Here is an 18,191-nt window from a genome sequence, read left to right as displayed (position 1 = left end):
GATTGAATGGTGGGTAAATAGCCGGTGGAGATAGGGCAGCGTGGGCTTCATGACAGCGAGGGCATGCCGAGGCCCTTGTGCTGCCGATTGGAGGACAGGCTGGCGTCAGGCCCGGACAGAAATTAAAATCAATTTAGCTCTGCAGGGGCAATGGATGAAAGCCGGATTGTCACGGAATTGGTTGCACGCTAATGTGGATAGTGATAAGCAATCTGGTGACTGTCTCGGCGACGCCTTCCCGTCCTGGTTTGGTATCGGACGCTATCTCCTGTCACCTTATGCACGACAATAAGCCCAAATTTTGTACATAGAACCAGGCATCTGAGCAGAAACGCATTTTCCAGTTTCCTTTGACTAGCACATGTAATAATTCAAAAGGAATCAGCAACTGGCAGATGCTAGTTTGATTGTCACATAATCCAAATCATCGATAGGCCAAGGCTCACTTCCAATACATCAGGTTTGATATATTGGGAGCCCTGCTGATCAGATGATATTAAGGTGCGAGCGAGATAAGTTATTGCTTTTGAGATGAGGCTGGCACTTCACTGGGCCATTGGTGCCAATAGCATAGAAAGGTAGGTATGTGATATGCATTTGTCCCTCACCTGGTCTGACAGCAATACTAGCCCACATTGTCCAGCGTTTTGGTATGCTACTGAATCGAGCCACACCAGAAGTTTAATAATGGTTCTAATTTAGGTAAGCTATGGGATGCATTAGTGCTGCAGAAACGCCATGAAAAGGTCGGCGAAAGTACACTTCGATGAGCAACAAATGCTGGGGATCATAGTGTTCAATACCGGCAACATCATGTGAGCTTGTAGCGCCCGCCGAGACCCTCAGTTGCCGCATTGCGCCGTTACTCAAATAATAGCGGTCTTTTCGCTCTGATAATATCAGTGTCTCCAAGGGCTGTCTATTGCTGGATCTGTAATCTTGTAGCATTGCTGTTCGGAGAAAGGAAGCAGTGAGTGAGTGAGAAATGCGGACCCGATAGAACAACGTTGTCTCGTCTTAGTTTGCACCCTACTCTACTAATTCATACTTTGGATGTTCTTCGGGAGCAATCATGTGGGCTCTTTGCGAGTTCATCTGGTAATAAGTACTTTACATTGATAAACACTCTATAAGTGGGGACATTCCATATTAATATATATACTAGTAGTTTCCAGCTCACTGCTACATGGTAGGTATGATATCACACCGGCTTACAGAAGCAAAGTTTTAGGGAATATCGTGAATCATCATCCAGCCAAAGCCTGGAACCTCCGTAACAGATACTGCTGCTCATCTTCCGATATGTGGGCTCGCTCTGTCATGGAGTATCCATCCCTGAGTCGGGCAAGAAGGATCGTCTTCCCGGTCTTAGACCTGACGGCTGCTTCAATCATTTTCGCGATGCCTTGAAAAGGGTACGCGACAAGACCAATCCCAGCTATACGCAAATACCAATCAGCGATCGTTCGATACGAGGTGGGCAATCATTCGAAAATATTGTACTTACCCGAAGGAACTTTAGTCGCAAGCCCAATGGTTCCTTTTGCAAATCCTTTAACAGCCCCTAGCGCCCCCTCTTCCCTCGCTCCTTTGATAGGCTGAGTGAATAACCCCTTGAAACCATCTGTCATGCCATCAACAAAGTTCTTGCCGCCCATAGTAGCACCAGATTTCCAATCACGAACTGTGCCATACTGCTTAGGTTCCTCTCCATAGAGTCGAGGAACCTGTCGGAAACCCTCAGCAGCAGCATAGGGAATGTCTACCACCACGCCTTTGAAGTATGCTCCGGTGAACTTGCCAAAGCCCTTCAGAGAAGCTCCGACCATATTTCCTGCCGTTGATAACGCGTTTTTGTTGGGTCCATCGTTGATAGGAGTCTCCGCATTCATCGGTTCAGAAGGCCGCCTACTTGCCTCGGAAAGAGTCGTGAGAGATTTAGAAGACGACGATATTGTAGGTATAGAAAGTGCAGATCCAGTCCGCGATATTGGTGGCTTTGGAAAACGACTGGATGTGTATTCCTTATATGGGTTGTAAAGCATCTCCCCGGTCGACTTAAGCATTGCAGATCCTGTACTTGTAGAGGCTGAGAGAATGCCGGTCACGGGGTCCCAGCGGCGGTTTTCGATATGTATCGGATTGATGGCATTGCTAGTATGAACCTCGAGTCAGCACATGCAAAATTTTAGCACGCCTTAATTGAGAAAACAATGCTCACCACCGAAGCTCCTTTGCATTGATTTTGCCGTTGTCGATCAATAACTGAACGGCAACTTTAGAAAGGCCTATGATACTCTTGGGCCTCTTGTAAGTCCAAGTAGCAGGCTGATTCGGTATAAGGGAGCAACGCATCCTGTTCAGCGGAAGATGGCGATGAAAGGATCGAACTGCTGCTGCTACTCCTGACTCATGCTGCATCTTCAAAGCAATGTCTCGAGCGGAATTTGCCGCGGCTGGTCTCAGCGAGAAAGCGATGGCTCCAGCCAAATTTTCTGCGTTCAGTGAAGCATAAGGAATTGGCCTAGCGCCAGCGCCAGATCTTGCCACCATACTGCCCCAAAATGGTTGGCTTCAATAAGTTAGCATTCAGATTGGCAGGAAGTACTTTTCTAAACAGTACTTACTCCCCAAAAAAGGGCACAATGGTAGTCGGTCGGCCGTTAGCAAGACCACACGCGGTTGTCCCAGCACCCCCATGGTGCACCACAGCAGCAACGTGCTTGAAAAGCCACTCATGAGGGCAATCATCAATGTAGTAGACATCGGAACTGGGCATACCACCTAGTCTGCTCCAGCCCCGTGATATAATGGCACGTACGCCAGTTCTCGCGATCGCTTCTAAAATGATCTCTGTCATTTTCTGAGGGTCATCAATCACGATGCTGCCGAAGCCTATATAAATTGGAGTCGCTCCCGACCTTAAGAATTCCTTCAAGTCGGGTGGCGGTTCGTACGATGGCATATCCCTGAAAAAGAAACCACACACATCTAATCCATTAGTTTTACATGTAGCCAGTAGCAACAACTATTCAACGAGTGCCTACCAATATGAGCTGGCCAGTCCCGCGGCCTCGGGATCAAGGCGGGTGACCAACAATAAGTGAAAGGAATCTTCAACGTTTCAGCCAGCCTGGGGCCTTCCGTGGTTGGAACCGGTTCCAAATCGATGGATGCCCGCCATCGATTGACAACATCTCCCAACCTATGCGACAATGTTAGTCACGAGTTCTTACCGATCAAGGGTTTGCACGCACCCTTGCCATGTAAGCCATTCTACCACACCATAAGAAACCCAGTTTGCTACATTTGGATTCATATCAGAGGAGCTCAGGTTAGCAAGTGGGTGAGGGAAAGCCTTGGTACTAGTCCAAGGCATGGTGAACATGAGGTGAACCGGAATACTCAAAGCCTGCGCACAATGGACATGGGCAAAGCTAGGTGGATTTGCAATAATGGCATCTGCGACAAATGGGATCTTTGTAACAGGGTCATCTTCGATGCAAGACTTCCAGCAGCCATGAAGCATCTCGTTTACCATTGCCCTCTTCTTCTGGACTTCTCCAGCGCGCAGGCTGCTGATTTGAGGTACTAACCCGGGATTCTTGACCATGAAGGCCATCAGCTCTGCAGGATCACCCCCGATAGGATAGAACTCAAGACCTGATTGAGTGACAAAATCAGAAAATACATCGTGTGTGGCGATTCGGACACGATGGCCGTATTTTTGTAGCTCGGTCCCCAAGGCGATGAATGGTTGCACATCACCTCTGCTGCCCACAATTTGTATCACGATATTCAGTTGAATGTCAGGTTGCAGCAGCTCGTCCTTTACCGGTTGACCCTGGGAGTAATCTGGAGGTGGGTTTTGGAGATCTTCCTGCTGTAGCTCAATTATCGAGGCTAATGTTCTTGCCAGGCTTGAATCTAGGTCGACATTGACGCGGCCATTGGGTTCGTTGATGGTTAATTCTCCCTCAAACTGCTATGCTCATAGTCATGGAAATGATCTGCTCACCCTGTACGTCTGCCGATTCGACCACAAGTCCACCATCAGTGTATGGTGAATAGGGCGGCGGTGCCTGGTCATATGATGATGAACCAGGGTTGCTATAACCTAGCCGTGGGTCTTTTTCCATATCTCAACGGCACACCCAGTAGGTTAGAGCAACTTCCTATTGGAAGGAAGCAGTGTTTGAAGAGAAAACTCCATGGCATCTTCTGGGAGGAGAAACATTTATGGTGATGAGGGACAGGCAATAAGCTTTGTGCAACCCCTGGTAGTGAATCCCTGCCGTACTTCGTATTCGTTTTCCATACGGGAAGTGGACTAGTGTGACACTGAATAGTCCACAAGTAGAACTACAGGCAGAATCTATCAGCTTGGCATGATGTTGAACTGCGATGGTACATTTCTTTGAAAGTCGCTATGGCAGCGAGTGGCACTAGGAGACAGTAGTAAAGATCTACTACACATGATGCGTAGCAATATAACAAGGACTGAGCAATCAATGCTAGCAGCGGTGATATGCGGGTATAGCCTTCTTTTCTTCCTTCTAGAACACAAATCACAACCTTTGTTTACAATGCTAAATCCGGAGGATTGATCCGCGTCGCTACAGCGAATAGTTGTAATGAATGCATCGATCTCATGCAGAGAACGACAATTACAAGCAGAAAGAAGGAAGAAACCGCGGGATGATGCCGGGATGGCACGTGCAAAATCCGTGGCAGTTACCTGATCCGGTTAGCGGCGGATGTCGGGGAACGGACTGGAGAAGGCGGGTTGCTGATGACGGTCCAAGATAGACCGACTTTAAATCGAACTACTTTTGTATCTTACTGCTGCCTCTCCATCCCCAACACACCTCGTTGCATGAGGGACTCGCTGTCCAACTCACTCGGGGGAAATGATTCCAGATATGCCACCGGCTCCTCTTGGCATGCTCGATCTCTCCCAGTGATACCGGATCACCCTACCATCTACGATCGCCCCCTCTCCGTCTCCTCGCATCCGCGCGACACACTTGTACCCACCATCTCACGGATGCTTACTATTGAGAGATTCGCTTTCCGGCTGAAACCAGATCGCTCAGGCATCGCTTCTGCTTCCTGAGCATCAGTCATGTCCATACTTCCATCGGCCGCTTCAGCCGCAACAGCTTCAATAACTGCTGCGCAGTCCCTAAACACCACTGCATCGATCGCCGCTCATTCCTTACTGTCCTCGTCATCGCGCGAACTCCTGTCGCTTCCATTCCGCGGACTCTCCCAGGCAGAGGCCTTTACATTTTCTACCGTGCCTAAGCAACTCGCCAAGCTAGTTGGGCTGCAGGATATGGCGACGCGATTTTGGGGGGCAGCTTCTGGGACGGGACTGGAGCCTGAAGCAGTACTGGCAACACAGACAGCCGCTGAAGCTGTCAGAGACGGCGTGGTTGATGCCGCTGCCCAGGCTGACTCCAGTCTCCATTTCTCTGACATCCTACAGGCCGTCATGAAATTCAGTGGTTTCTTCTCGTACCTGACGAGCCGGTGGTCTTTAACTTGCTTCACCGTGGTAAATACTGATTTCCCGGCTAGTCGCTTCGTGAGAATGGTTAGGCTAACCCATCAAGGCTCTTATATTGAACAGGATTACAATATATGCCTCCACTAGACGACACCTTAATCTGGATTGGACCAGGCGATTGGCTCTGCGCATCGTTCCTATTGTTCTTTTCGTCACTCAAATCTACGCACTTCTTCGGTCTATCCGTTGTCAAACATCCCCAGAATACTCTACCATACGCTATGGCACGCCGGGTAAGCGCTTGCTATTCGATCATTCTGGCGGAGGGGGCTTCTTGCATGCCCTGAGCTCCACCCTATTACCCTGGGAAACAGACGAGCAGTCTTGCAGTGCGGTGCACATGGGCCGCCCTGTAAAGGCATCGGACATATCATATGGCTCTTTCCGACTGCTCTGGCCAGTTTTCATTCGCCTCTGCCTCAGTCACTTTGTCGAGACCGTCTCTTGCGCTTTGCAGGGACGAGCAGTTGTCACAGAAGCTGGCATGTCTATTTTCGAACACTCGCTTGCCTTTGCAGAGGCAGAATCTGTAATCAGCCAGACTCTTGGTCTTGGTATATTTGGGTTGTCGAAGCAAAGCAGTGCGAAAGATGTCGCTGGAGAAGGCGGGCAATCTACCCTGCATATCCTGACTCGAACTCAAGCCTTGGAGCGAATGAATGTCACTCCCGAGCTATTGCTGATCGCGATGATCTCGTGTTGCAACAGTCTCACCTCAAACGTTCTAGATGTCATTGGCAGACAAAGTCGTTACCGCTTGGTGAATACTGCTTTTTGGGGCCTCTGCTTCATGTCGGCTATGGCATGGGGCTTGTTCGGCGGTTCTCCAGTTGGGAGCGACAGTGTCGTTTTGAAATTCCCGACTGTATGCATTGTAGGGTTCATTCCTCACCTTCTCATCCTGCTAGGAATCATCGCCTGTGTCTTTATATACGTCATGGCTCTGGTTATTACAGCGTTCTCGCTGCCTATGCAGACATCGGGCTCGTTGACACTTCGAGAAAAATTCTCCCTTGCACATGAGAATATGCAGGGCGCCAGCCAGATCCAGAATATCCGTATCAACTGGCATGAAGATTTCTACAGCACGTTGCTGAGGATCGGTTACACGGCTTTGACGGCTGCCAGCGAAGCAGTCTTTCTCAATGAGGGAAGGCGGGTTTCCGCGCGCAGGATGACTTGGTTGGAACAGGATAGGCTGGCCGAAATAGAGTCTCATCGCAAGCAGTCATCCTGGAACCCCCGCAGTGATCCTTCCGCGGATATGTGCTCTGAGAATGGGGAGTTAGACTTCGATATCACCGAGTCAACCGTGGAATGGGAGAGCGGATACTCGCGCGAAAAGAAAATTGAGAAGCCAAAGCCAGGCTCCAGGCCTGTTCGCCCGCAGAATGATGCAGGTGGTGTGGGTACCTTCAGGGGCGTGGTTCGCTGTTACCATGGATTTGCGTTCTTCCGAGGCATCTTCTATCTTGTCCTGAAGTGGATTGCTTACGGTCTTGACAAGCTTCTCTCCCGGATGGGCATAACTGCCCGGCCACAGTGGTTGAAAGCCGCGGTAGGGTCACCAAAGGACTCACAGAAGAAGAGAAAGGGCAGCCGCATGGATACTCTAGACTTTTGGATTTTGACAGATGATGGAGCATTAGAGCTACCCGACGACCATGAATTCGATGTAGAAAGAGAGATGCGAAAAAGAGAAAGAAACCAGGCCGCTGGCTGGGAGGAATCCGATGAACGCCGACTTGACGACAAACTCTACGGTTGGTGGAAAGTGGGAGGCTCATGGGGCAATCAGGACCAGAGCTCTGATTACGCACCTTCTGTTGACGAATGGGAAGACACTACAAGTGTCATATCCATGTCGACGACGACCGGCTCCGAGTGGGAAGGATACGAATCCGACGGTCGTCGCACTCCCACTCAAGAAGATCCCTTTCCGGGCCGTTTCTCCCGAGAAAGTACTCCAGCTCAAGAACCGCTGGTGGATATTGACGCCTTGGCACGACTGCTGGATCCTCGCGATCAAGAAAGCAGACACGAAGCGCGCATATTATCTGCCCACCTGGCTGCTGGCCGTGAGGGTCGGATAATGACCCGTCGGCAGTTCCAAAAGCATGTTGAACGGGACCGAGCCCAAATTCTGCTTAGCTCACGATTAGCACAGCCCTCCACACATGAGTCTACTAACGGCAAACGCAAGCCTACCTCTGAGGAAGAAGCCGAGCTTCTCGAAAACCTCATTCTCTCGCGAAGAGCCGAGATGCGGTCCGCTTCAAACGCAGACGAGCAGACGTGGGAATCGGGTGCCTCGGGTCTTGGACCCAGTGGGCCACCGTGCGTCATTTGTCAGACTAACCCCCGTTCGATCATCACTTGGCCATGTCGGTGTCTCTGTATTTGCGAGGATTGCCGTGTCAGTCTCGCGATGAATAACTTTGGAAACTGTGTGACATGCCGTCAGGACGTTGCAGGTTATGTCCGGTTATGGGTCCCATAATTCTTGTTGTCTTTTCCGCATCGGCCTCGCGCTTGACATATCGAGGTCCTCATTTAGCAATATTAGCGTAATTTGAAGGCACAGCAATAGATAGAGTGCTCAATGTACATTGTACATCTAGGATTATATTTGCAGTGCGGATATAGTAGGTTTCCATCCATACACTATCTAGACCATTCCTTATAAACTACATACATAGTACCTAACCACATCCAGATATCATCAATCAATATAGCCAAAAATTGAAACCCCCCATTATATCATCTCTCCCTAAGCCCACCAACAAAATCTGGAAGGACCTACTAGCTAGCACATCCAAAAGAATTCTTCCATAGACTTTCAAATTTCTACATTAACATACAGCTGTGAACCCACTCACTCACCCAACAACAAGAGCAACAAGCATTGAAAATTCCCACTCACATTCAATACCTGCCTCACACTCTAACACACAAAGATTCTGCTAGCCCAGGTTCGAAGCGCGCATTCACTGACCAGCCCTCGTCACATACATACATGCATCCATCGCGTAATGTATACTTCCTCACGTCAACACCGTCATCTACTAGTACGGATCTCTTCGTTCTATCTCGTTTTTTCGGCGTTATAGCAGCATACTCGTTTCTCCCGGCGTGATCACATAATACGCGTGTTCAAGGTACGATTCTTCGCTATCGACAGAACTGAACTGAACTGAAAAGACTAATCATCATCTCGAATCCAGTAAGTGATGATGTGATGGCAGTCCATTCCGGGGGGTTTCTTCTCGCTCAGTTAAGAGGAAAAGAAAAAAAAACAAAATCACAGAAAACTGACTATGGATCAATTCACAGTTAAGGTTGCTGTCGTTGGGATACAACAGTAAGACAGATTCAATCTGAGAAAAGGGGAGAGAGAGAGAGGATAATCAGAAAATCTGACGAGAAATACCTAGCGCAACCATGGCGTCGTCCTCAGATCATCCTCATGACAGAGAAAATAATCACGACCATAACAAGCCCAACAAACCGGCCCTAAAGATCGACACATCCATCACCGCACGTACTCCTACTACTACCGCCCGCGCCAGCGGCGGTACTGAGGTCCCATCTCCAGAGACGTCTTCGCCACCGCAAAGTGCCGTTAGCTCGATGTCGACTGCATCGTCCATTCTGTCTAATTCGTCGAGGGAGTTCACGCTGCAGCTCGTTCATACCAATGAGGCAGGTGGTGATCCCGACGACGATATCGTCATTCTGATGTGGCCTGTTACTCCTGTTTCGGCTCCAGCTCCTGCACCTTCTCCGGCTTCGCCGGTCAATGATATTGCTCCCGCTCAGGATCAGGATCAGGATCATGTCCAGGAGCTGGGTGACGGGGGTGTCCAGATAACTTGGTTCAACCAGGCAACCGTGGAGGATATCGTTACAGCTATGGCTGAAAGTCTGATCTCCAATGTACCGGGCGCCGATCGTGACGAGGGTAATGTCGACCAGATGGATCAGAGTACGTTTTCTGGTAGTAGTGGGTTATCCAGTTAGGAAACTATGAAGAAATATGCTAATGAGGTCATGAAGCACTCACTAACAGCGAGGGAGTCAACGACGACATCCACCAGGATACAGCGGTTACTGAGCCCTGCGACCCTGGATACGACGCCGACACTTCGACTAACCTGGACGACGACAGTGACTATGAGATCGTCCATGCCTTCTGGGAAAACGTTGTCCGCGACGGCCACGATGATGCTGTCGAGCACCAAGAGGATCATGGGCATTCCGCGTCGTCCTCGGTTCAAAAGTGACTGATTGGTGAAGAAACTCGCCCTGTCAGTCAGCTACCACCTCCCCAGTCCCGATTGGGGAGTGTGGTAGCTGACTGACAGCGAGGATCGCGTCTCGTGAAAAGTCCGCTCTTTGGCGTTTGGTTTTCTTTTCCGTTCGGTATGAGCGTGGAGTAAAGGGAGTTAAGGATCAGAAGAAGGAAGAAGTTTTAGAGACTTGCTTTATTCTTATGGAGTTGGAGTTGGGGTGTTGTGTTGTTCAGCAGCGTCTCAGTTGGTGGTGAGGGAAAGAAGAAAGGATGACAGGAGCTCGGGAGGTCTGCTCTTTATGTATGCGGAGGTTGGAGCTAGCGTACTGTCGTTTACTGTCGTTTACGATAATAACGAGTTAATGTTGTCATTTTTGAAGGCTTCTCCTGATATTGAGTGTTCCTGGGCACGTTTTACGGGTGAGTAAGTGGTGCAGTCGTCGTGCATTCAATTGAATGTGGTTTGGAGGTGTGTTCCGGACCCGGCTGGGTCAGAGTTCTACAATGAACCTTGCACACTCCAGCGCACTGCTGGGTTTGCTGGCTTAAAAAGCACAGATTAGGGAAAAGTGGTAGTGCAATGCGCGATATAGGCAGTGAGATAATCTCAAAATTAATCAAGGGCTTTTTCTTAAACAAGACATCAATATTATCAAGACCATATAGAGACATGGATGGGGCTCAGTAAGAATCCATTATGGGGTGTACCCAGTGAAACAGAAGTAAGAATAACAACCGAAAAGTATCCGAAAGAACGTCACCAGCAGCAAAATAGCAGAAGGAGAGACATGTTATACACTTCTCATACTCCATGGAAGAATCCAACAGTCTGCCTTGCTACACCGTAAGTTTGACTATAGCATGCACACTGCTGCAGCAGCAATAACCATAGCCCCAGCTACACCCACCTTCACAGTTGACGCAGAGCCAGTTGAAAGGGGGGAGGATGGAGATGCTGTGGACGATGCATGACCAGACTGACTGTGTGAGCCTGGAGTTGAAGGAGCGTGGGAGCTAGATGCCGACGCTGATGCAGATGCGGACGAGGAATGCGACGCCTTGGAAGACGATGCAGCACCGGAGGAGGATACTGTCGGAAGCGTCGCTGATGCAGTGCTTGATGAGACAGCTTCTGAATCAGTAGTGGAAGTCCTGGGCATAGACAGGGTCGTAGTCTCGAGGCCACCGCCCACTGGAGGGATAGAAATAGGATGGCCTGCGATGGAACATTGTCGGACAACTTCACTAGATACAGCTGGCAAGACATTAGTTCAGTCCATTACTCAAGGTAATGAGTTGGCTCCTACCAGACTGGTCGGCAACGTTGCATGCTTTTTGGACGCAGGGGGTTATGGTGGTAGGAAGATCTGGCTTCTGGCAATGACAAGCAAAGTCTGTCAACTGTGAGCATCCATCGTGCTGAAATGCACTGATGAAGCAGTTAATCTAAGGTGATGAGAGACGATGTCAGTCAAGAGGACTCCGTCAGCTGGGCATTGAAGCTTACAGAGCATGAAGGGATATTTGGGAGCTGTGCAGTAGCAAGGGTGCTAGCGAGCAGAACTAGAAGTGTGTGAAATAGCTGCATTGTTGAGATACTTGGCTTTCTATTACTCAAAGTTGTTGTAGCTTGCGTCGAGAAAAAGGTAAGTGTATGCCAGGGGAGCGATAAACGGTGGCTACCAGACAAGTAGATCAGAACAAACGCATGGGCAGAGGACCTCGCTTCTTATAAGCTTGTGCCACTGTTTCACGGAACTTTGGAACCGGTATCACATGCATATAGTGCTCCCATTGAGGCATATCGCATTGCCCCCCTTTTCATGTAGTAAGGACATCCGGTGGGAGATGCTCAATCCATGTAGGAACATCCGGTCGTTTGAGGTGATCGGGCAAATACCATATTCCAATGCACACGGCCAATCAATTAGATGTCTTACAATGTTGGCCGGCCCTCTTTTTGACCTATGCGTTGGGTTGTTCTTGGAAGGGTATGTATATAGACGGATATCACTGCCGAATGAGCAAAATGCGACGTAGGACGGGTAAGATTGCACGTAGTTCGGTGAGACGCAGATTCCTGTCCAGACGTGTGACAGTCGCTGTTATACTGTATTGAGACCCTCAAATTAGAACCGTTGCAGAACCAATGGTACCTGTTGTTAAAATGAGACCAAATAACAGGGAGCGGACTTCACTAATCGGAGTCGAGGAGGATTCAGCGGCAGGCATCAGCTATGGCGCATGGAAACAAACGGTCGCAGTCATCTGGTGCGATGAGCATGTGGGAAAGACAGCCCCTGAAAGCGTCGAGGTCCAAATATAGCGACTCTCAGCTCTGAGCGTAGATTGGCCAATGCAAGGGCTTCTTGGACGTCTCGACGGGAGCTTGCAGTGAAAGTCTCGTAGGACAGCGATAGTAGAGCCAATTGTTTGGTAGCACCGAAAGGGGCTTTATTGTTCAACCAACCGAGTAGGAAGAGCTCAAACGCAACGTCTCCCGGAGCCTAGACATCTTCGGGTCCTTTACGCGGAAGCATTCAACCCTCTTTGTGAGATACTGTGTGACCAGAGTGATCAGGTTCAACCTCACAGTTGCTGATCAGAACTTTCTTGAATGACATTTTGGGAATCATAAATAGTACAGTCGCCCAGCCATGTAGTTTAGATGCCTACTGATGTACCTTGATACCTGTTACTACGACGGTATTTGTGCATAGTTTGGGTGGCGACTTGTGTTCCACAGTGTCTGCAGATCAAGAGCGTATACTAGTGGAAAATGAAGGTTGGCAATCAAAACAATGTCGGTCATTCCAGAGTAGTAATCCAAAGGGTATGCGCAGAGTTATCCCAAACGCCTGTCCAACAAACACCCGTACTCCCAAATCTATCCCACGCTGGTCCATGGGACAGAAATATATAATGCGCAGTGTCCCACCAAGCGCATGCTCAAGACATCAGCTCGTCAATATACGCCCTCTGTCTAGTATCCTCGTCTGGTTTCAACAGCACTGCCAACACCTCAAGGGGAGGATTGAGGCCTAGCGTATGCGCACGTCTCCATCGCTTGAGTCGAGCAATTCCAATGCAAGGCTAGAGTGATAGAGCGTTAGTTCAAGCGAACATGTGGTGTACGAATAAAGACAGACTTGCCCCGTATTGACTTGAAAGGTCGAAGTTGCGTAGTATCTTCTCTCGTAGATCGAGGCCCTCCTGGTGAACTGGTGGACATGATCAGCGTACTTGTCACAGGAGTTGCCTGACTGGGATGTGTGTGACTCACCTCTAGGCCCTTGTCTCTTTGCCTCTTCCTTCTTCCAGTACTGTTGCAGTTGCCTTTCGGTGATCTTCTCCGCCTTAGCATCCTCTTCTGACCGTGGTTGCTCAATCTCCGCCCGAGCCTGCTGCCTCACGGCAAGCTCTGCCACATGGGGCTGCGAAGGCTCCGTGGAAGTAACAGAAACCTGTTCTGCTTCGGATACATCGTCTACTGATGGAGTATTTGATCGAGAAGCGTCAATCAAGTCGAGATCCTTGGCTTTCTGAGAGCGTGTGGTAGGCGCTGCTGAAGGCTTCGTGACTCTGGACTTGGAGCCGAACGAAAGGGTCGCCTGGTTAGAACGAGTGGCGGCAGTATTACCTCCGCGGCGACGAGTGGGAGGCATTTTGCAATTATAACTAGAATAGCTTCTTTTTTCTATGAGAAGGTATGTAGACAATATGCAGCAGTCTGATGAACCGAGTCCAGGCTGAAGGAAAATCCAGGACGACTACGTTCTGGGCCAGGGCTTGGTTGAGAGTGTGGGGGAGACGATGTCATCATTGGTTTGTTGCACATGGCAACCGCCGCTACCGGATTTACTTCCACCAACCCCAATCCAGTTTCTATGGCCACTGGAATCGCAGCAGAAGCTGTTCTTGCTTGTTAGCTTGGATGGTATGCTTGTGTATAAAATAACGTTCTTCATGGATTTCACTAGCTATATCAATTTATAGTCAGTCAGTCAGCCAGTCTACATGTCTCACGTACTCAACCCGCCGGCTTACTGTACTATTGGCGTGATAACGAAGAATATTGCGGGGTAACTAGATAAGTACTAGTAGTGGTACCTGAAATCGGTGGACGAAGCAGCCTCCCGGTCTGCAGCTGACCAAGGGCCCTTTTTCAAATTGTAAGATAGTAGTATCCACTTTCGTGGTTCGATGGGGATATCCTGTAGAAGATCACATTTAAGGTGAAACTGCGCATGCCACTAGGACGTTGCAGAAATCTGCACGTTTATTTACCATGCTAGTGCATCGATAGGTTGATTTTACCTGCTTTGTCTTGACTACCGGTTATATCGACTAACGTTCTTTGGTCACTACTGTTCAGTATGGGGTGGTTGTGATTGATAATCCTTGATTGGGAAGTAAGTCTACCTGCTTATCGCTAGTATGGGTCAGTCACATGGCATCATCGATAAGAAACAAGACCTGCAGGGCGGGAACCAACGAGCCAACGATTGACCGCTTTTTGCAGGGGAGCTTCAAGTGGAATCCATCCAAGCATGGATCAGCGCCATGGAAAGATCCAGCTCTATCTGTCTTTTAGACAGAATGCATGAATTGAACTTAGTCAACCGAGTTCACCGTAAGCAGATTGGTAAAAGTCCATACACAGTAAGGAACATGCTCAGGAGCGGTCAGCTAGGAATGCATCCAGGATACGTTTGCTGTATAACCAAGTACTCCGCACAGGAGGATGATTAATAGACCAGGCGGCAACCGAAGCTGTTAGTTAGTACTTAATATGCAATCAATTTGCCGCCCAGAATTGCTTCGTCATTTCACGCTGCATAATCATCAACCAAGGCCCCCGTTTATTGCAAATGACGATCAATAGTTCAATGTTCTGCCTGGTGGAGAGCTGAGCTCAATAATTTAGTTAGCACCCAAGAGAAGTTGAAAGGTGTCATTAGTTGTCTTCCGAGGACTGAGTGCCCTGCTCGTATTGATAATATGCGGATGGTCTGACAGGGGATCAGTTAGGTGGTTTTAGTAGTTCCTCGTTATACTCCGTCCTGAGCACAGAATCGCGGCTGGCTGGCCTGACAAGGGTCGGGAAAGAGGTCAAGTTCAAGTAGTTCCGTGGCTGCCGCTGGGAACTTAACCTGCTTAGCCGCCGCAGATGTTCCCCATCACCTTCTCCCCTCCCCACATCAGCGCTTGTAAACAACCCTCGATTGCTTCACCAACGTCGCACCGGCTTTCTCTCGCTTTCCAGCATCCTTCGACACTTACCCCATTTTCCCTCCCTTTGCCGCTTTCGAATTCCTGTCTGACGCCGCCCACACTCGAAGCGGTAATCGCCTAGCCTCGCCCAGACTGGGTCCGAACTTCCACGTTCCATAGCAACGAGAGGGGTGTACCGCAACTGCGCCCTCACAATACCTTGGGTGCAGCGCTATTAAGCGGGATTCACACACCATATTTGGCTTCTCTATGAGATTACCGCCGATATATAGCTCTTCGAGGTCGCATATACTCCGCCGAATCCCCGGGGCGCATCCCTCTCACCCGCCGCGTGCCCATGGTGGTGCGGTAGCAGTGCTCTCAGCATGGCCGCCTTCGTGCGAGTGTCGGGGCCGCCGAATGGCCATTTCCTGATCGGCTACCCCGGTATATCTGCAACAATGGTGAGGACCGACTATTCTCTGGTCTATCTCCGATACATACAGCCCTTGCTGACCTCCAGAAGCCACGTATCGAAGGCAAGGTTGAGATCCGGCCTAGCGTTGGCATTACAGCTCCCGTCAATGTGTCCCTCGTCACCATATCCCTTCATCGCCGTGAGACAATACACCCCTCCGCCGACTCTGTGACCAAGAAGCACCTCGCGCCCCCTAGGAAAGAAATCACGGATATTGTGGGCAAGGAGATGCTCCTCTTCCGTTGCCCAGCGGGTCGAGAGTACGAGGAAGTAATATCCATGGATTTGCCCTTCGTCCTTTTCATTCCATTTGGGCGCGGAGGGCCGGACGCTTCGAGAAGAGTTCCACCCGCCAGTTTACAACTCCCTAGTCGCACCGCAGAGACATTCTATGAAATAGTGGTTATGGTTCAACAAGGTCATTCGGATCAGCGAAAATACACCTTCCCGGTTCCCATCTCACGCTATGATACACTCTCCACCTTCGGAATGTACAACCGTCCTGAGTCGGCGGAAAGGGTGTCGGACCACCTGGTCACCTTGGGCATATCCTTGCCAAGGTGGTCTTACGGCCCCCTTGACCCTGTGAGCGTTTACGTTAAACTATCGCCCAATCTCGACTGGATAGGAAAAGCTAGGAAAGTCACAATCAACAAAATTACTATCGGTATCGACGAGGAGATCATCTACAACCATGAAGGTGATGAGCCACAGCGGAAAGTGAGGACCTTGACGAAAAGAACAGAGCCCATTGGGGTGAAGCTACCCCCGTCGGGTTTTTTGACGAATCTGGGTTTAGTATTTCCAGCCAAAGATCTTCGCGACTCCAAGGGTATTCTTCCCAGAAGCGATATGGCTTTTCCGGCTTATGCTGTGACGGGGTTTACAACAACGGCGAGTCTTTATAAAATCGAATATTATCTCACAGTAAAGGTTCGTCTTCCCGCTTGCAGGTGCAGTCATGTGGCTTTGGCTAACCATCATACTACAGGCCCACTTGACTTCCGCCAGAGATATTGTCATTCGACAGCCGATAGTTGTATGTCCTCTTGATCATGCTGGTTGTAAAGAGGAAATGGATGCTATCGAACAGGCTGCCCGCGAGGCGGTTCATATTAATCCGGATAATCCCATGTTGCCGCTTCCCTCTATCGTGCGCCCCAACGATCCCAATGCTCTTCGTCATCTGGGTGTTGCTATTGTCGGCAATCAAAAGAAGCCCTTGATAGACTGAGCCACAGTTGCTAGTTCGGACTCAAATGTCCACCATTTCCAACGAAGCATGCCCAGGCTTGCTCGGCTGTGGGCTGATCGGGCCCATTCCACAGCGCCAGCCCCAGAACAACGCCTGATACGCGCCGATAGAGCCTGATCGCGTCGTATATTTCTTTTTCTGATTCGGGCGTGCTTGCTGTGACGCAAGAAGCGTCATTACGTCTTACGAATGCATGGGCTACGGAGTTTTGTCGTTGCATGGTTTCCTGGTAGCCATTTCGTTCCATTTTTTGTTGGCCGGAGCAAAACGGGGTGTTTGGGTTGCCTTTGCTTCATACGGAGGAAAAGGCTGGGGGGAGAGGTTCCATCCTAATTTGGTTCACGTGCTTTCCCATGCATGTTCTAGTGGTGCATGCGCAATATAATATGTAAGATCTACCTTTTCACAGCTCAGTTTGGAAGCGACAGAGAAGGAACCATTCTCAGCAGCTCAACTTGGATTCAACATGTGGCAGACAGGCAGATAGATGGTCCCGTCCGCATAGTTCACAATATTTCTTGCTTATCACGCAAGGCCGACTATCTGGAGCACTGTATAGCGATGCTAATTTCTGGAACGAAATACAACGAGAGCCACAGACCCAACGAGGTGAGGGGCTCGTATATCTTCAATCATCTATCACAGCACCCGTATTCAATACATTCCAAATGTGTAGGGTATTTGTAGAACATCGTAGCATAAAACATAAAACAGCCATACAATACGCTTGTCAAAACATGGACTCTCCCCACACAAAGACTCGAGCCAAGGGGGTCGTCAGAATGCAAACCAATAATCAGAAATCCAACCCCTCCATCCCCACCTCATAATCCACTTCATCTTTCCTCCCCAATCTTCAAGAACTCCATAGCAGTGCTCAACATATCCGGATCAAGCTCGCGACTATTGCGCTCATTCATATCCTTCTCCACACGTCTCATGAATTCCTTGAGCATCTCCACAACACACTTGTATTGTGGTGAACGGGGGCCGAATGTAGTCAGTGTGTTGGAGAGATTGACGGTGATCTAAACTGCGTTAGAGGGGCAGGCCTACATAATGGTTGTATGTGCCTAACTGGAAGACTTACCTGAATGAAGATCGCCTTGTAGTCAGGACGAGGATCTTCCATATTGGAGATATGGGCACAAAGGGTGCTGCTATTGGAGCAACGTCAAGGAATTTTATGATGGTGGTGCGGACCCTTTTTGGAATTTCAACCCCGCGGTTGTCGGATCTGATAAGCAGACTGGAGAATGTTGGGCCTCTGAGAGGTTTAGGCGTCAGCCATCAACGTTGCGCACAAGAGCGGTCTATGGGTGTGTGACGGGGGCAGAATTGCTTGGTTCTGAGTGTTGTTGAATAGGTTTGGCTTGATTGG

The 18,191-nt window shown here is 49.5% G+C and overlaps 7 protein-coding genes across 7 annotated transcripts; 3 read left to right on the top strand and 4 right to left on the bottom strand.

The window, feature by feature from the left end:
- Window positions 1-1,247: 1,247 nt before the first annotated feature.
- BO83DRAFT_392907 (putative sterol glucosyltransferase) lies at window positions 1,248-4,139 on the bottom strand (the record flags this gene model as incomplete). Its single annotated transcript, XM_025532959.1, has 7 exons — window positions 1,248-1,438; window positions 1,508-2,154; window positions 2,222-2,572; window positions 2,628-2,991; window positions 3,048-3,205; window positions 3,258-3,985; window positions 4,026-4,139. The coding sequence occupies 7 exons, from the start codon at window positions 4,137-4,139 to the stop codon at window positions 1,248-1,250; spliced, it is 2,553 nt and encodes an 850-aa protein (XP_025383768.1).
- A 705-nt stretch (window positions 4,140-4,844) lies between these two features.
- On the top strand, window positions 4,845-8,172 carry BO83DRAFT_420643 (putative ubiquitin-protein ligase (Asi3)). The gene is made up of 2 exons (XM_025534944.1): window positions 4,845-5,560; window positions 5,619-8,172. The coding sequence occupies exons 1-2, from the start codon at window positions 5,126-5,128 to the stop codon at window positions 8,070-8,072; spliced, it is 2,889 nt and encodes a 962-aa protein (XP_025383767.1). The 5' UTR covers window positions 4,845-5,125; the 3' UTR covers window positions 8,073-8,172.
- An 841-nt stretch (window positions 8,173-9,013) lies between these two features.
- On the top strand, window positions 9,014-9,855 carry BO83DRAFT_402710 (uncharacterized protein; the record flags this gene model as incomplete). The annotated part of the gene is made up of 2 exons (XM_025533556.1): window positions 9,014-9,587; window positions 9,620-9,855. The coding sequence occupies 2 exons, from the start codon at window positions 9,014-9,016 to the stop codon at window positions 9,853-9,855; spliced, it is 810 nt and encodes a 269-aa protein (XP_025383766.1).
- A 693-nt stretch (window positions 9,856-10,548) lies between these two features.
- BO83DRAFT_455771 (CFEM domain-containing protein) lies at window positions 10,549-11,489 on the bottom strand. The gene is made up of 3 exons (XM_025537040.1): window positions 11,371-11,489; window positions 11,171-11,309; window positions 10,549-11,118 (listed from the first exon to the last, which is right to left on the bottom strand). The coding sequence occupies exons 1-3, from the start codon at window positions 11,449-11,451 to the stop codon at window positions 10,718-10,720; spliced, it is 621 nt and encodes a 206-aa protein (XP_025383765.1). The 5' UTR covers window positions 11,452-11,489; the 3' UTR covers window positions 10,549-10,717.
- A 1,110-nt stretch (window positions 11,490-12,599) lies between these two features.
- On the bottom strand, window positions 12,600-13,644 carry BO83DRAFT_382184 (putative DNA polymerase delta subunit 4). The gene is made up of 3 exons (XM_025532173.1): window positions 13,147-13,644; window positions 13,017-13,084; window positions 12,600-12,956 (listed from the first exon to the last, which is right to left on the bottom strand). The coding sequence occupies exons 1-3, from the start codon at window positions 13,526-13,528 to the stop codon at window positions 12,813-12,815; spliced, it is 594 nt and encodes a 197-aa protein (XP_025383764.1). The 5' UTR covers window positions 13,529-13,644; the 3' UTR covers window positions 12,600-12,812.
- A 1,819-nt stretch (window positions 13,645-15,463) lies between these two features.
- Window positions 15,464-16,789, top strand: BO83DRAFT_323032 (arrestin C-terminal domain-containing protein; the record flags this gene model as incomplete). The annotated part of the gene is made up of 3 exons (XM_025527917.1): window positions 15,464-15,541; window positions 15,604-16,488; window positions 16,547-16,789. The coding sequence occupies 3 exons, from the start codon at window positions 15,464-15,466 to the stop codon at window positions 16,787-16,789; spliced, it is 1,206 nt and encodes a 401-aa protein (XP_025383763.1).
- A 506-nt stretch (window positions 16,790-17,295) lies between these two features.
- On the bottom strand, window positions 17,296-18,153 carry BO83DRAFT_369772 (uncharacterized protein). Its single transcript, XM_025529874.1, has 2 exons — window positions 17,901-18,153; window positions 17,296-17,838 (listed from the first exon to the last, which is right to left on the bottom strand). The coding sequence occupies exons 1-2, from the start codon at window positions 17,940-17,942 to the stop codon at window positions 17,647-17,649; spliced, it is 234 nt and encodes a 77-aa protein (XP_025383762.1). The 5' UTR covers window positions 17,943-18,153; the 3' UTR covers window positions 17,296-17,646.
- Window positions 18,154-18,191: the final 38 nt, after the last annotated feature.

Source organism: Aspergillus eucalypticola (assembly GCF_003184535.1).
Source record: "Aspergillus eucalypticola CBS 122712 chromosome Unknown BO83scaffold_32, whole genome shotgun sequence".
Classification (NCBI taxonomy): domain Eukaryota; kingdom Fungi; phylum Ascomycota; class Eurotiomycetes; order Eurotiales; family Aspergillaceae; genus Aspergillus; species Aspergillus eucalypticola.
The sequence above is the reverse complement of the archived record's forward strand: the minus strand, read 5'-3'. Positions and strand labels throughout refer to the sequence as shown.

Coding starts and splice junctions, on each gene's coding strand:
- BO83DRAFT_420643 (XM_025534944.1), top strand. CDS start 5,126: ATGTCCATACTTCCATCGGCCGCTTCAGCCGCAACAGCTTCAATAACT. Junction 5,561..5,618: donor CTTTAACTTGCTTCACCGTG/GTAAATACTGAT, acceptor TAACCCATCAAG/GCTCTTATATTGAACAGGAT.
- BO83DRAFT_369772 (XM_025529874.1), bottom strand. CDS start 17,942: ATGGAAGATCCTCGTCCTGACTACAAGGCGATCTTCATTCAG. Junction 17,839..17,900: donor ACAAGGCGATCTTCATTCAG/GTAAGTCTTCCA, acceptor AACGCAGTTTAG/ATCACCGTCAATCTCTCCAA.
- BO83DRAFT_455771 (XM_025537040.1), bottom strand. CDS start 11,451: ATGCAGCTATTTCACACACTTCTAGTTCTGCTCGCTAGCACCCTTGCT. Junction 11,310..11,370: donor CAAATATCCCTTCATGCTCT/GTAAGCTTCAAT, acceptor TCATCACCTTAG/ATTAACTGCTTCATCAGTGC. Junction 11,119..11,170: donor CAACGTTGCCGACCAGTCTG/GTAGGAGCCAAC, acceptor ATGTCTTGCCAG/CTGTATCTAGTGAAGTTGTC.
- BO83DRAFT_382184 (XM_025532173.1), bottom strand. CDS start 13,528: ATGCCTCCCACTCGTCGCCGCGGAGGTAATACTGCCGCCACTCGTTCT. Junction 13,085..13,146: donor AAAGAGACAAGGGCCTAGAG/GTGAGTCACACA, acceptor CATGTCCACCAG/TTCACCAGGAGGGCCTCGAT. Junction 12,957..13,016: donor ACCTTTCAAGTCAATACGGG/GCAAGTCTGTCT, acceptor CTATCACTCTAG/CCTTGCATTGGAATTGCTCG.